At 56.5% G+C, this 12,335-nt stretch overlaps 1 protein-coding gene across 4 annotated transcripts; it reads right to left on the reverse strand.

Annotated features, from left to right (window-relative positions):
* FDXR (ferredoxin reductase) lies at positions 1-10,470 on the reverse strand. Of its 4 annotated transcripts, none has more exons than XM_023211867.1 (13): positions 10,311-10,327; positions 9,480-9,577; positions 7,456-7,608; positions 4,328-4,420; positions 3,990-4,112; positions 3,672-3,785; positions 3,260-3,361; positions 2,354-2,479; positions 2,016-2,100; positions 1,684-1,883; positions 1,422-1,593; positions 604-774; positions 1-474 (listed from the first exon to the last, which is right to left on the reverse strand). In XM_023211867.1, exons 3-13 carry the CDS (start codon positions 7,471-7,473, stop codon positions 344-346), a joined length of 1,335 nt encoding a protein of 444 aa, XP_023067635.1. In that variant the 5' UTR covers positions 7,474-7,608; positions 9,480-9,577; positions 10,311-10,327; the 3' UTR covers positions 1-343. The 4 variants fall into 4 exon arrangements, with proteins under 4 accessions (XP_023067635.1, XP_023067634.1, XP_023067633.1 ...); XM_023211866.2 differs by lacking the exon at positions 10,311-10,327 and adding an exon at positions 9,687-10,243; XM_023211865.1 differs by lacking the exon at positions 7,456-7,608 and having other exon boundaries at positions 2,354-2,461; positions 10,311-10,470.
* Positions 10,471-12,335: the final 1,865 nt, after the last annotated feature.

Raw genomic sequence — 12,335 nt, forward strand, 5'->3', positions numbered from 1 at the left:
TCTTGGTTGCAGCTGTTTTATTTCCAGCATGTTCCCAACCTGGTGACCCTCCACAGTCCAGCAGTAGAGAGGTGGGTAAGGAGTTAGGTCGGCCCGCACCTCCACCTGTCCCTAAGGTTACCTCGGTTGCTGAAAGCTAAACTCTTGGGCGCAAGGGCGACCTTCCCTAGGAGGGAGGAGACGCTGGAATAGCAGCCAAGCCTCCAAGCCACAGCCGGCTGGGATCAGCAGAGGTTGCAAAGTCCCACTCAGATGGATGGAGCCCTTCCCCTCCCAGCACTCATCCCTTCCCTGCCAGGGGCAGGGGCTGGGGCTGGGGCTGGGGCTGGGGCTGGGGCTGGGCTCAGTGCCCCAGCAGGCGCAGCATCTCTTGAGGATCCACCAGCTTCTCCCTGGGCTTCCCTGTGCGCTGGCCCCGGGCCACCTCCTCGGCATCCAGCTTCTCCCAGTCTGAGAAAGAGACTGGCCGGACCCCTGAAGCAGAGGGGAGACTGTCAACACCTCCTCCTTCACCCCTCCCAGAACAACCCCCTCCCAAAGAGTGAGGCCCCAGAGAAGGACCACCCACCCCACCTCCCAGGACCTCAGCATCGGGGCCCAGACCTCGGCTGCTGAGCAGGGCCTGGATGGCTGCGTAGCCAGGCCTGGGGCCCGAGGGGAGCAGCCCAGCCTTCAGGTCCTGCAGCAACATCTGGCCAGTGAGGAAGCTGTCAGTCATGGTTGTGGCTATGACACCTGTAGGTCCTCTCTTCACCCAGCCGCTGCAGTAGAGGCCTGAGAGGGGGTAACAAAAGGGGAAGGAAGGGAGGTGGCTGGATACCACTCTGGCCATCCTGTGCCCACAGTCTATACATGTGCATGCACACAGACACCCCACGCCTCTCGGCAGACTGTCGGCTGAGCCCGCTGTGGCCACTGGTCCACTGCCCTGAATTCTTCTCGCCCTGTGTTTACCAGGCCGACCCCCTTACACCTCTGTTTCTCTATAGATGAGGGGATCCCTAAGCTTAGGAGCTGAGGCTTGCTCCCCTGCAGTTTCAGTAGGCCCTTGGTAAATGTTTACCAAGTGAATTAATCACTAGATAGGTATGTGGGCCCTTAGTAAGGCTGGAAGCTCCCTGAGGACACACGTTGCCTTATTAATCTCTAATCCCAGCACTAAGCACAGGGCCTAGCCCAGAACACACCTTAGTAAATGTCTGTTGAATGACTTAATGACCCGACATATGACCCATGTGTCCTAGCTAGACTGGAACTTCTCTCAGGGCCAAGAGGAGGGCGGTATTGGGTCCTGGAGAGGGCCTGCCCGACAGAAGCTTCTCAGTGCATGTTGCTAGATGAATGAACGTGTGGCCCCGGGAGATACCAGCTTCTCGGCCTCTCACCATAATTCAGCACCCAGCCTCCTCACATCCTCTCACCTGGCACATCCATAACCCGGCCCTCCACATTGGGGATGACCCCAAGCTTGGAGTCAAAGGGCACGCTTGGGTCGACAGGGCGGCTCTTATACCCAACGCTGCTGAGCACCAGCCCACAAGGGAGGTCTTCCATGTCTCCCGTGGGCACTGCACGGGTGGCCTCACCGACACCCTGTTGGGGAGAGTGTGGGCAACACCAGGCTGGGGTGCTGGGGTGGCAGAGGCCTGGGAACGGGGTGTCTTTGGGAAACACGAGACTCACCTCCAGTCTAGTGACTGCCAGGCGGACACCTGCTGCCCGCCGCCCATCTGGTGAGGGCAGCACCTGCTGGGGGCTTCGGAAAAAGCGGAGGCCCCAGGCACGGGAGGCTGATGCCCGGCGGGCAGCCTCCTCCGGCCCTGGCTTCTCCGTGGCTGTTCGAAGCAGCAGTTCTGTCAGCCGCTTCCTTGGGCGGGGGACCTCTGTTGGCAACGTAGAATGTCTCCAGGCTGTCCCTGGGCCCCCGCCCTCCCCCTGCACACCCTTTCCCAGTCCCTGTCTGACCTAGGCCACCCTCCCCCTAGTATTTGGGGGGCCAGGCCAGGGTCCCTCACCCTTGATCTTGTCCTGGAGGCCCAAGAAATCCGCAGGATCCAAAATGGGCCGCGCTCCCGGTAACTGAATCATCTCCCGAAGCTCCTTGAAGGTGGGGCCAGGGAAGGGGGAGGAGGTCAGGCCCGGGACACAGCCCACCTCAGCTCACCCCAGGGTCCAGCCCAGGCAGGAGAGACCTCCCTGCCTCCCTGAAGGCACAGGGCCCCCGGGGCCCTGGCTGCTCCCCTTCTTCCATCCCAGGCAGCAGCTACTGCCAGGGGCTCTGCCCCACCCCTACTCCTTAAGGAGAGGCCCCTTCCACTTGGAACCCTGGCTCCTCCCACTCTGGCCCCAGCACCTTAATGGTGAAGGCCACTTGCAGGGGTCCACGCCGGCCCACTAGCCACACTGTCTTCACTCGACTCTGTCTCAGTACACCCAGGGCTGCCTTCGTGATGTCCGTTCTCTGGCACAAAAGGAAGGCCTTGGAGTCATCAGACACTGATCCAGGAAAGGGCACTCTCCATTTGGTCATGTCCCCACCGTGGGCCAGGAGGCTGGCGGCCCAAAATTGCGCCACTGCTCCCCCCTGGTGGTCAGATGGAGCATTGCTGCCAACTCTGCAAATGGCTCCAACTAACAGCACACCAGGCCCACACGGTCATTCAACAAGTATTTACCGGGCCTCTACCATGTGCTCCCCTCCATGTGAAGAGCTTGGAGGAGCAGGGGTGGTCAATGGTGAGCAAAAGAGACAAGGAGCAGGCCCTCACAGAGCTTCTGATCTGCTGGGGAGATACTCATCAAATACTCATCAATGTGTGTAAAATTGCCGTGGAGATAACAGGCTGTGAAACAGAAGCAGACGGGGCTATGGGAGGAGGCATGACGGGGGAGTGGACCAATTCAGGGAAGTTCTGGTGGAAAGGACAACTGAGCCAAGATCTCAAAGGTGAACTTTAGCTGTTAACTGGTGGGAGGTGAGTGGGGATGATCCAAGCAGGGGATGGTGTGAGCAAGGGTCCTGTGGCATACTGAAGAATAAGAGAAAAACACCACTTAGCTGGAGGCAGAAAGTGAAGGGAAAATGGTAGAAGAGGAAGCTCATGGCACTGCCCTCCAGAGGGCCTCTGCCTGGGCACCACGGGGAAACAGAGGCACTGAGTCCAGCTTGGAGAGGTGAGGCCTGAACCCTGCAGACAAGGGCACTCTCTCCTCAGGGTGACTCCACCTCCACCCCGCCCAGCCCCGACCTAACACTCACCTCCAGGTGCTCAGGTGGGGTCAGTAGGATGCGGGCCACGTCCAGAGCCACGTTCCCCTGCCCCAGAATCACGGCTGTGTCACAGCTCAAGTCTGGCTCCAGCTGGAGGGGAAAGGTCTTGATAGGGTCTCCCGGCCTTGCTCCACTCAGCTCATCTCAGTCTGCAGGTGCCTCACGCCTGGTCCCCACTGTGCCCTGGGGCTTCCCCACACCGGTAAAGTCCACGACTCTGGTCCCTCCTCCCCTACCTGGACCCAGCTCTCCCCCACGGTCCTCCACAGCTGGCCTCCCGCCTCAGTCAGCATGTTGTCACATCTCACCACTGGATGGCAGCTCCCTCTTTCCCCAGGTCTGGCATTAAAAGGCTGAGGGGCGGGGAGGAAGAGGCAGCAGGCATGCTCCCCAAACTCACCTCCCGGTTCTCAGGAAGCCCGTTGTACCAGCCCACGAAGGCCCGGGCGGAGCACACACCTGGCAGCTCCTCACCAGGAACTTCCAGGGCCCGATGGTCCTCTGCCCCGTAGCTCTGATGAAAGATGGCAGGCCCGAGACCCAAGCCCTCAACACTAGCACTGATGGGCTGGGCAGCCCCCGCAAGCTCCCAGTGGCCTCCTTCCAGCTTCTCCTCAGCAGCTTGCATCCTGGCCTCACCCCTGCTGCCTTCCACCCCCAGCCACCAGTCCCCTTCTGCAGCCCCTGCCTCCCCGACCTAGGGCCTGGCTGCACTCACCAGCACCACAGCATGGTAGGCCTCCCGCAGCTCCGGCACCGTCACGTCCCTGCCCACCTCCACGTTGCCCCAGAAGGCACAGCGGCCAGAGTGGGCCGTCTGGGTAAATGTGTTGATGACATTCTGCCAGGTCCCCCGGGAATGGGAGGGGTTAGAGGGTGAGGTAGCTCCAGGGTCCACGTCTGCACCACCCTCACCACTCTGTGTCCCCAGGACGGAAGCTGGGTGGCATCGGCACAGACGGCATGAAGTCCTGTCATCCAGCCAGGGAGCCTCCCTGCCCTCCTCATCTTGACCAAAGCCTCCAAACCCCAGCCTCCGGGCCCACAGAGACCCACCTTCACCTCGGGGTGATCAGGCGCCACGCCAAAGCGCACCAGGCCAAAGGGCACGGGCTGCTTCTCGTAGATGTCCACATGGGCCTGGGGGTGCTGCTGGGAACAGGGTGGCAGCTGGTGGGGCTGAGAGAGGCTGGGACCCCCAGGTCCTCCCCTTCCCCAGATAGAGCAGGAGAGTTCAGGACTCTGGGCTGAGAACACAGGATTTCCACCCTCTGCAAGGAAAAAGAGCGCTCACTCCTCGCAGCAGCTCGCGCCTGTCAGCCCAGCACTTTGGGAGGCCGAGGCGGGCGGATCACCTGAGGGCAGGAATTTGAGACCCGCCTGACCAACACGGTGAAACCCCATCTCTACTACAAATACAAAAACTAGCTGGGCATGGTAGTGGGCACCTGTAATCCCAGCTACTCAGGAGGCCGAGGCAGGAGAATCGCTTGAACCTGGGAGGCAAAGTTTGCAGTGAACCAAGATCGCGCAACTGCACTCCAGCCTGGGTGACAGAGCAAGACTCTGCTCCAAAAAAAAAGAAAAGAAAAAAGGAGACGGCCAGCCCTTGGAGATGGGGAGAAATGTGGCCAGCTGAGGAGGCTGTGGCTTTCCCCAACTGGAATTGTATCAGGGTGGCTTCTTTATCTTCTCAGGTCAAGCGCAACCCACAGCCCTGGCCTCCAACCCTTCGACACTTGGGACCCTCAGGTCCCAGCCAGTCTGAGGACCTGAGGGCCACCCCCCAAATTCACAGATGCCTTAGCTCTAGTGCCCAGGACCACGCTCTGGGAAAAGGGGAGCAGCAGGACAGGGAGGGGGCACAGCTGGGGATTCATGGGGAAGAGAGGTGGAAATGGGCCTGCTCCCAGTCTTAGAAAGACAGTCTCAGGCAGTGGTTCTACACTGACTGCCTTCCCGGGGCACCTTGAGAGGCCATGTGGAAGGCACAGGGTCAGGGGTCCAGCAGGCAAGTCTGGTCTGGCTCTGCCACCAACCAGCCACATGATCCCAGCAAGTCCCAGGGCCTCCCCAGGTCTCAGTCTCCCCCTCTGCACACTAGGACGGATGACAGCTCCCTCTCACAGCTGCTGGGAAGCACCAGGAGGTCAGAGTGGTGGGACTCTGGGCCACAGGCCGGCTAGCAGTAAAGCAGTTAGGGGTGCTATGGCTGACACGCCCAGCCCCCCATCGTATCATAGGTCCCCACTATGACGCCTCCAGCTTCACTGGGACTCAAGGCACATAAGCCCCTACCCATCAGTCTCCCTACCCACAACAAAGGCTCCCACCCACCTCCTCACCTTTGCCCAAATCCCCTCTTCCCCTCCACTCCCCTGCCTGCACCCAAGTCCACCCTCCCCCACCTCCTGCTTCTCTCCATCCCAGGCCAGCCACAGGGGGCTACCCAAACCACCTCCCTCAAGTCCCATGATGTTGTACCCACAAAGCGCTCCCGCTTGGAGTCAAACAGGTAGCCTTGGGTGCCAATCCCAGCTCCAGCACTAGCTGGCTTATGGCCTGGGGAAAATTTCTTCTCTGTCCAAAAGAAGAGCCCTGTGGCGTCCTGCTCAAGGTTAAATGAGTAATCAGGCAGCCCGGGGTGCAACCTACTTTGAGTGTTCAATCAAGGAGGGAGCTATCATTACTATTCTGTTGTTGTATGTCACTGCCTTGCTCAAAAATCTTCGCTGGGGCCCAGTGCCACAGCATAAAGTTCAAACTGCTCAGCCTGGAGGTCAACACCTCACCCAACCGACCTCTCTATGCTTATCTTCCATTCTTTCCTGTGACGGATCCTTCACTCTGGGTCACGATGTCCTCTCCAGGGCCACCTCCGGAACAAAGTCTGCCGGATATTCTTACTCCTTATCTCCCGTGGCTAACCTCATCTTCCAGCTTTCCTTCCTTCCTCCCTCCCTCCCTCGCGTCCCTCTAGCTGCTCCCCGCTAACAAGGACATTCTCTGAGGTTCTTCTGATGTGGCCCCCCCTCCTCCCTGGGGATTTAACCCACTCCCTCCTGCAACCCCAAATTCCCTTTAACTTGCTGATGACTTTCTACTCTCTCTCCTGCCAAGACATCTTCCCAAGCTCCAAACCTGAGACCCCTGGATGTCCCACCCCAGACATCTCAAATCCATCCAGATTCAAGCCAAGTCCCCTTGCCCCAAACTGCTCCCCTTCTACTCCTGTTCCCTCGACCCCATCCACTCAGGGCCCAAGCTGGAACTTGGGGCTCCTCCCTGACCCCCCACCTGATCCCATCAATCCCCTATCCTCCCAGTCCTCTTCCTCACTACCACCCCAGCAGCTCCCCACTGCTCTCTGGCCACCAGCCCTGCCTGGACCTACCCTGCAGGCAGAGGGGCATCCTGAAGGAAATCAGCACCCTGAAAACTCTTCAGTGAAGCCAACCACCTTCAGCAGTGGGCACAAGAATCCTACAGGGTGTTTAACATTGCTGACTCTTGGGCCCAGCCACAGAGTGTGATTAGGTCTGAGCTAGGCCCAGAAATGTGTATTTTGATAAGACGTCCCAGGAGACTCTGATGGGGGAAGAGGAGGCAGCTGTGGACACCTCCCAGAGAAACCTGCCTCCAGAGCCTGGTCAGTGGCTTCCAAGCCTCCCAGGATCTGGGTCCTACCTACCTCTCAGCCTCAGCTCTCACCTCCTCATTCCTTACTACACATACACCTTCCAGAACTTGCCATTTCTCCAGAGGGCCATTCTCTTCCTCTTTGTTCACACAGTTTTCTGTGCCTGGGACACTCCTGCCATTGTCCCCCAACCTGACATCTACTGTCCTTCAGACTGCAATTGGGACATCTCTTCCTCCAGACTGGGCATGGACCCCCTCCCCGCACCCCAGTCTCTGTGCTCACAGCCGTCAGAGCCCTAAAATACCTTGTAAATTATCCGCCTGTCCCCCCGACATTCGAATGTCAGGTCCTCAAGCACAGGTCCTGCTCACCCCCACGTTCCCAGTGAAGCCTGTGCCCAGAACGTGTTATGTCCAATAAATGGTTACTGAATGGACGAACATGGATGGCCTCACATGGAGCTGCCTTCGCTCAGATCCCAGTGCTGTCCCTGCTCCGCAGTGGAAGCTTGGACAACCTCACTCAGCCCTAGCATCCTTACCTGTGAAGCAAGAGGCATGACACCTGCTTTGCAGGTTGTCGTGAGGATGCTACGAGATGCTGTGCTCAGTGCCTGACTCAAGCTAAGTGCCACTGTCCCAAACGTGCTGCACGTGGTCCTGTCTTAGGAGCACAGCCAGTAGCTTGGAGCTCCCTGTGGGCAAAGATCAGCCCAAGGATCAGAACAAGGGTTGTAACTGGCCTGAGCCCCTCCCCATCCCATTCCACAAGGAAAGCATGCACGTGTCTGCCAGCTGAGTACAGTCGTGCCAAGAACACTGCCTGGCCGGGCGCGGGGACTCACGCCTGTAATCTCAGCACTTTGGGAGGCCAAGGTCAGGAGTTCAAAACCAGCCTGATCAACATGGTGAAACCCTGTCTCAACTAAAAATACAAAAATTAGCTGGATGTGGTGGTGTGCGCCTGTAACCCCATTACTCTGGAGGCTGAGGCAGGAGAATCGCTTGAACCTGGGAGGTGGAGGTTGAAGTGAGCTGAGATTATGCCACTGAGCCCCAGCCCGGGTGACAGAGCCAGACTCCATCTCAAAAAAAAAAAAACGAAAAAAAGAGCACTGCCTAGAAGGCTTACTCTCCCCACTTCCAAAATTGCAGGCTCAGCTAACAAAATGTCCCTTATACGAAGCCGTTCAGGGCCTCTCCAGCCCGTGTGCTCCCTGATTTCCATCCCAGAGCCCAGGCTGTCCTCCCTCCCACATGGCAGCGTGCCCATGGCCTTGCATTCCAGGATGACTCCCCACATGTGGGAGGCCCTCGCCAAAGCCCTTGGTCTGCTTCAATGCAGCTCAAATGCACTCTCTCTTTTCTTTTTTGAGACAGGGTCTTTCTCTGTCGCCCAGGCTGGAGGTGGCTCAATGTCACCTCCACCTCCTGGGTTCAAGCGATCCTCCAGACTCAGCCTCCTAAGTACCTGGGACTACACACATGTGCCACCACACGTGACCAAATTTTGTATTTTTAGTAGAGATGGGGGTTTCACCATGTTGGCCAGGCTTGTCTCAAACTCCTGACCTCACGTGATCCACCTGTCTCAGCCTCCCAAAGTGCTGGGATTAAGGCGTAAGCCACCTGGGCTTCCAACCCAGGAAACAGTTTCTGATTGACCCCACCTGCCTCGGCGCACGCTGCCCACATTATTGTAATTAATTAGCTCTTTCAGCTGTGTTGCCTGGGAAGCATGCATGGCTCCCTTTTCAGCAGAGCGATCAGCTCATCCCGGTTTCCCAAGAACCTTCAGCTAGCGCTGAAGTCCCTTGTCCTGGGCAATCCAGGCCAGTTGGTCACCCTACATTTCGTGTGTGTGTGTGTATAATTAAGATATTCATCCTTTCTTCTGTCTCCACGGACACTCCAAGCCTCTCCAAAGCTAGGCAATTGTCTCATGTCTCAGTTAACCTGGGTATCCCTTCTCTACTCTGTCCCAGTCTGATGTGGAGTCTCAAGTATAACCTGTAGACTTGGCTTGGGGCCCTTCCTGCCAAGGCAGACACTGAAAGCCTTGAGATCCTGGCCTTCACAGGGAAAGGGAGAGGTGCAGAGAGCAGGCTGAAATAATAGAATGGCATGGAGGACTGGAGCTATGGGTGAGGAGGGCATGGCAAGGCAGGTAAAGTTACAGAAAGCGGAGGAGGTGGGTAGCCTCAAGATGCAGGATGTTTGGGACAGAGTGAAGACAGAGGAGAAAAGAGGGAAGATAAAGGAGAACAAAGTCATTTTGCAGGTCTACATAAACCCCCTGGAGTGCTTGGCCAGGGAGGCAAAGCTGACTACCTGCCACTGACCACTCACCACCAATGTGTGTTTTATCCCTCTCTCACACTGAGGACATGAGGGGAGGGGAGCCTCAGGTGTAGGTGAGGAAGCAAGTGGGAAGTATCCAGGCCAGATGGCTGGGAGCCCCTTCCCCATCAGGCATCCAGGAGTGCTCTTAAAACCCAAAGAGGGTGAGCCTTGCCCTTAGGACTGGAGCAGCAGGTGAATGATGGACTATGAGTAAGTGGTTTACCTTTAGCAGGTGTTGGGCTGTGTAGAAGCCAGCAGGGCCACTGCCCACCACACAGATCTGAAGGGTCTTCTCCTGTGTGGATAAATGGTGGCGGAAGCCTGGGGCCAGGCAGAGGAGAGGGAAAAGGTCAAAATTAACTTCTCTCCCCAGTCCCAAACCAACCTGAATATCCAACAGAAGCTGGAACTTCCCAAGCTTCACCCTCACCTGCATCCTGCTTCTCTTGTTCCTCAAGGCTGTGGCATTTGAGGGTCTCTTACTTCATCTGAACCTCCAAAGGCTGTGTGTTCATCCAGAGCCTCACATCTCACCCATGAACCTACTACACCACTGCCAATGGCCTGCCCAATAACACTTCATTCCCTATCCAATCGGCTAGAATCCCACATCCTTCCAACGGCCTCCACATCATCCCAATCTCGCCCCCGTGGGTCTCCCCACAGTGTCCCTCCTCTAACCCTTCTCTCTCTCCACAAAACGCTATATTGCCCATATAGACCTGTCTTATTCCTACAGATTCCTGTTTCGACTCAGACTTCGCCTCTCGCCCCATAGACCTCCGTATCACTCCCCATTCACCCCGTCTCACACCTGTGGATCTCAAAGTCTCTCCTTTTCACCTTTGTTGACCTCCGTCTCTCACCCTAGAAGCCTCACATCTCATGCACAGATCTCCGCCCCTCCCCGTACACTACCGCGATCTCGCTGGCAGGAAGACACTCCTTCAGTCTCACCCCTCTCCAGCCCTTCCCCAGCTCGGCTCCGACCCCTACTCAGCTCTCGCAGGCCTCCCCGCCCTCCCATCCAGCCCCAAAGGCGCCCTGCTCCTACTCGGGGTGCTCCCGGCGGGAGGCGGCCGGGTCCGAGGCCACGCCGACCAGCCCCACCAGCGCCAGCAGCGCGAAGCCATGGCTGGGAACAGCAATCTGCAAGCGGATCTGGTCCTGGCTACTGCCCCGCAGTGCAAGCCCGCCCCTGCCCGGGCCCGCCCACAAGCGAGGCCCCGCCCCCTAAACCCCGCCCCCCCGCGCTCCGGGAAAGCAGAGCGTTGCGGCTCCACCCCTACTCTCGAGAGAATCCCGCCCCCAAAAGAGAGACCCGCCCTTAACTACGCCCAACCGTAGAAGCCCCGCCCCTCAGAGCATCCGGGGTATACGCGATTTAATACATTTCTCCCCAAGCCTCACTTTCCCCCCCAAATCCCGGAAGCCTAGAAGTGAGCGAATCCCCATCGCTGTTTCAGTCTTTTCCCAAGGAAATAACCAATTAGAAAGGAGCCTATTTTACTTAGCCGCGCCCCTCTCGGGAGGCTCTCGTCGCTCGCTGATGACGCATACGCCCTTGCCATTTGATAGCGAATCCTCCCGCGTGACTTCGTTCCAGCCAATCATTAGTCCGGCTCCAAGCCAGCCTTCCCGCCTTTGGGAAATAACCCGAGTGCGGAAGTCTGGAACAAGGGAGCTCCCGCGCGGAGCCCAGCAGCTTCCTTCTTCGACCCCGAGTGTTGTGCCGAGGTAATCCCTCAAATCCCTGTCTTTGTCGGGCGAGGGAGAATATTAAACCCTGGAAAGCTCGTCCCACCTCACCTCCTTTCCCATTACATAGGTGAAGAAAAGGGGGGCGTGGCAGTGGCTTACCTATGGGACTAAGTACAGAGCTTCCGACCCCCCGTGAAGCCGTGCCGGGACCAGGGTTGAGGTACTCCCCTCGGGTTCAGAATTTAAGGAGGCTCCAAAACACTCAGTAATCAAGATAAATATAATACTGCAACGTTTTAAAGGGTCAAAATTAATGCAGCAAGTCTATGACCAAAATATTTTTTAAAATAAGAACAGGATCCGTAGTCACAGCTGACCCAATAAACCTAATCCCTCTTCCTTTTCCCCATGGGCCTTCTTGTCAAACATTACTTCCTTGGAGAAGCCTTTTCTCTGACCTGTCCCCTCCCAAGTTCCAAGGAGTTAAAGGCTTGTCATTCCACAGCATCCGACCTTTCCGCATCATGACTTACTACACTGTCGTTTTTGATGAGATTTTAAATTCAAGAATAACATACAGAAAAGTGCACAAATCATAAGTGTACAACTTGACAATATATAACAAGGTGTAACCATATAACCACCACCCAGATCAAGAAATAAAACATGGCCAATATCCCAGTAGTCCTCTGTGCCCTTACTGGTCACTTCCCCTCTCGCCCACTGGTAAGTAAATACTGTTCTGCTTTCTAATAGGTCCTGTGTTTTATACCTGTCCCACTACACCAGGAGTAGGCAAACATATAGATTGCAGGCCAAATACTGTCCACCAACATGTTTTGAATGACCAACAAGAATGGCTTTTACTGTTTTTGGTTTTTTGAAGGTTTTGGGGTTTTTGGTTTTGGTTTTGGTTTTTGAGACAGCGTCCCGCTCTGTCACCCAGGCTGGAGTGCAGTGGTGCCATCTCGGCTCACTGCAACCTCTGCTTCCTGGCTCAAGCAAGCCTCAGGCCTCAGCCTCCGGAGTGGCTGGGACCACAGGTGCCTACCACCACGCCTGGTTCATTTTTGCATTTTTTGTGAAAATGGGATTTTGCCATGTCGCCACAGCTGGTCTCGAACTCCTGAGCTCAAAGCGATCCTCCCACCTCGGCCTTGCAAAGTGCCAGGATTACAGGAGTGAGCCACTGCACCCAACTTGTTTTTACATTTTTAATGGTAAAAAATAAAATCGTGTGACATGTGAAAATTACATGAAATTCAGACTTCAGTTTGAATAAAACTTTTTATTGGAAGACATCCATGCTTACTTCTTTACATATTGTCTATGGCTATATTTGTGCTTTGATGGCACAATTGAGTACTTGTAACAGAGA

Source organism: Piliocolobus tephrosceles, chromosome 16, assembly GCF_002776525.5.
Source record: "Piliocolobus tephrosceles isolate RC106 chromosome 16, ASM277652v3, whole genome shotgun sequence".
NCBI lineage: Eukaryota > Metazoa > Chordata > Mammalia > Primates > Cercopithecidae > Piliocolobus > Piliocolobus tephrosceles.

Excerpts from the sequence above, each read along its gene's own strand:
- FDXR (XM_023211864.1), bottom strand. The coding sequence starts at position 10,389 with ATGGCTTCGCGCTGCTGGCGCTGGTGGGGCTGGTCGGCGTGGCCTCGG. Across the intron at positions 3,786-3,989 it reads CCTACCATGCTGTGGTGCTG|AGCTACGGGGCAGAGGACCA; the intron begins GTGAGTGCAGCC and ends ATCTTTCATCAG. Across the intron at positions 1,884-2,015 it reads CCTCCAGGACAAGATCAAGG|AGGTCCCCCGCCCAAGGAAG; the intron begins GTGAGGGACCCT and ends CGTTGCCAACAG.